We start from the raw sequence: 2,709 nt of genomic DNA, 5'->3' as shown, positions 1-2,709 counted from the left end.
TACATTCCAAAATCACTATGATCTGCCCAAGTCATCTCTTTGACATCAGGCATTTTTGACACTACATACAAAGATGGCTCGGCTGACCACAAGTGAAGCATGAAGCTATGAGGCTAACGATATTCCCTTTTTTCTTCTGTCCTAGATTTTACAGAAGTGTAAAGGCCAATACCACACGATGTATTGTAGTGGTGCTTTGACATGAGGGGGTATCCCACATGTCGATACCCTTGTGACATCACAAGATAGGATAAGAGGAAGCTGATTAGTGTGCAAGGATTGGATTCACTCCCTCAGCAGACAAGGTAAGGGTTATAGTATTTCCTAGACAAACTACACCTCTCTTCTTCTGCTGTCCTTGTTGACATGTGTTCAACTGATTCTGTGAAGTATATTCAGTAATGTTGTATTCAATATTCACTGCATGGGCATTCAGAAATGCAGGGCTGTAGAAACAGTTTTTCAGTTAGTCAAATATTTTGATCCGAAAGTCATCATTATTAATATTATTTCTCTTTATCATTACAGATATACCCTTCTTCATTGGTTGACAAGATGGATAGCAACATCTCAATTCAAAGCCAAATACTTCAAATCCAGGGCTTTGAAATATCCCCAAAATCCATGTACCCTATTTTTTTCATAATGCTCGTTGTCTATCTCTCCCTCCTCGTCTCCAACATTGGAGTCCTTTTCCTCATCATTACAGAGAGGAGCTTGCACCAACCAATGTACATCCTCTTCTGTAACCTGTCTGTAAACGATTTAATCGGAAACACCGTCTTATTGCCCCGCCTGATGGCTGATATCGTCTCAACCGAGAGGTTCATCACATACAGCCAATGTGTCGCACAAGCATTTTGCAGTCACACCTTCGGATCGGCCTCGCACATGATACTGATCATAATGGCTGTCGACAGATATGTGGCCATATGTCATCCTTTGAGGTATAGCTCAATAATGACACCCAGAACTGTGATCACACTATCGGCATCTGCTTGGGGGGCTTCGATACTGTTAGTGTCTGTCCTACTAGGACTCACAGTCAGGCTGTCCCGTTGCCGGTCTGTTATTCTGAACGCCTACTGCGACAACGCGTCGTTGTTCAAACTCTCCTGCGACGATGTTTCGATCAATAACATCTACGGACTCTTTTTCACGGTGATGCTTTTCAGCTCCTCTATGGGAAGCATAGCTGTCACTTATGTCAGGATCGCTGTCATCTGCTGGACCAAGAAAAGCAAGGAGCTGAACAACAGGGCCGTGCAGACCTGTGCCAGCCACTTGGTCCTGTACCTCATCATGCTCTGGACCGGGTTTCTAACCATCATTCTGCATCGCTTCCCCGACTACCCAGATCTGAGAAAACTGGCATATATTCTGTTCCATGTTGTCCCTGCTAATTTAAATCCAATCATCTATGCCATGCAAACAAAGTCGTTGAGGCAGAGCATTGTGCAAATAGTACGCAGGAAAGTGACACACTCATAATACTGAGTAGTAATAACAGTCGTTATAACAGTTGTTATTGACTACAAGAGATTAGGACGTTGATGGGGAGTATCAATGGGGCATCTGTAAAGGTGGCAAAAAGGTGGCAAATACCTGGCAATCTAAATAATGTCTCTATGCAGACCTCTAGTGTGTATTTGTTGAAATAGCACAGATAAAACTGTGTTGTGCTATGGCCTTTACTACACCCAACATGATAAGATGATAATATATGAAAATATAGTTCATTGATATTGTGTAATTCAATCAATATAATTACCTGGCAATCTAAATAATGTCTCTATGCAGACCTCTAGTGTGTATCTGTTGAAATAGCACAGATAAAACTGTCTATTGTGCTAGGTTATGGCCTTTACTACGCCCAACACGATAAGATGATAATATATGATAATATAGTTCATTGATATTGTGTAAATCAATCAATAAAATGTTCTAATTAAGCTGGTAACACTTGTTACTTGAAGTCTACAGGTTCCTCGTTGTAGGCTTGTGTGAGGCCCTGTAATGTCTTATACTGATCATTTCATAATATGTCTGTGTGACTATTTTTCAACTGACCTAAAATTATTCATAATACCTCAGGATCGTTATAATATGAAGAAGGCATTATAGTACAGTCATACAGGCTTTTGAAAAGTCTTACAGTGCATGATGATCACATCATAATGCATTATAAGTATGTTATAATGCTCTTATGCATGGATGCCAAACAATTTTGGAATCAGCATTGCAGGTCTAAATAATAATAATAATAATAACTTTTTATTTGTATAGAGCTTTTCCTGCAAACGTTGCAGCTCAAAGTGCTTCAATCATTATATAATCATCATTTTATTATTTAGTCATTTAAAGGCAATATTAAAGAGATGGGTTTTTAGTCTTGACTTGAACATATTTGCTGAGGTTGCATCCCTAATGTAAACTGGCAGTGCATTCCACAATTTGGGAGCATAAAATGAGAATGCAGCCTCACCAAATCTCTTCTTTTGCGTCAGAAGACCTGAGAGCTCTATTGGGCTGATATGCTAGCAAAAGGTCTTTCAGGTATTCTGGTGCTGTGGCAGTGAGAGCTTTATAAACAAGCAGAAGGATCTTGAAATCTATTCTGAACTTAACAGGAAGCCAGTGTAGAGTCTCTCTAAAGCAGGAAACAATTGTGACATTTTCACAGTTTGATATTGCATATTTTTTATTATT

General features: G+C 39.5%; 1 protein-coding gene across 1 annotated transcript; it reads left to right on the top strand.

Moving 5' to 3' along the window:
* Nucleotides 1-555: 555 nt before the first annotated feature.
* Nucleotides 556-1,491, top strand: LOC308161521 (olfactory receptor 13H1-like; the record flags this gene model as incomplete). Its single annotated transcript, XM_080535542.1, has 1 exon — nt 556-1,491. One exon carries the CDS (start codon nt 556-558, stop codon nt 1,489-1,491), a length of 936 nt encoding a protein of 311 aa, XP_080391668.1.
* Between the last annotated feature and the right edge of the window lie 1,218 nt (nt 1,492-2,709).

Source organism: Nansenia antarctica (assembly GCF_963989245.1).
Source record: "Nansenia antarctica genome assembly, chromosome: 1".
Taxonomy (NCBI): domain Eukaryota; kingdom Metazoa; phylum Chordata; class Actinopteri; order Argentiniformes; family Microstomatidae; genus Nansenia; species Nansenia antarctica.
The sequence above is the reverse complement of the archived record's forward strand: the minus strand, read 5'-3'. Positions and strand labels throughout refer to the sequence as shown.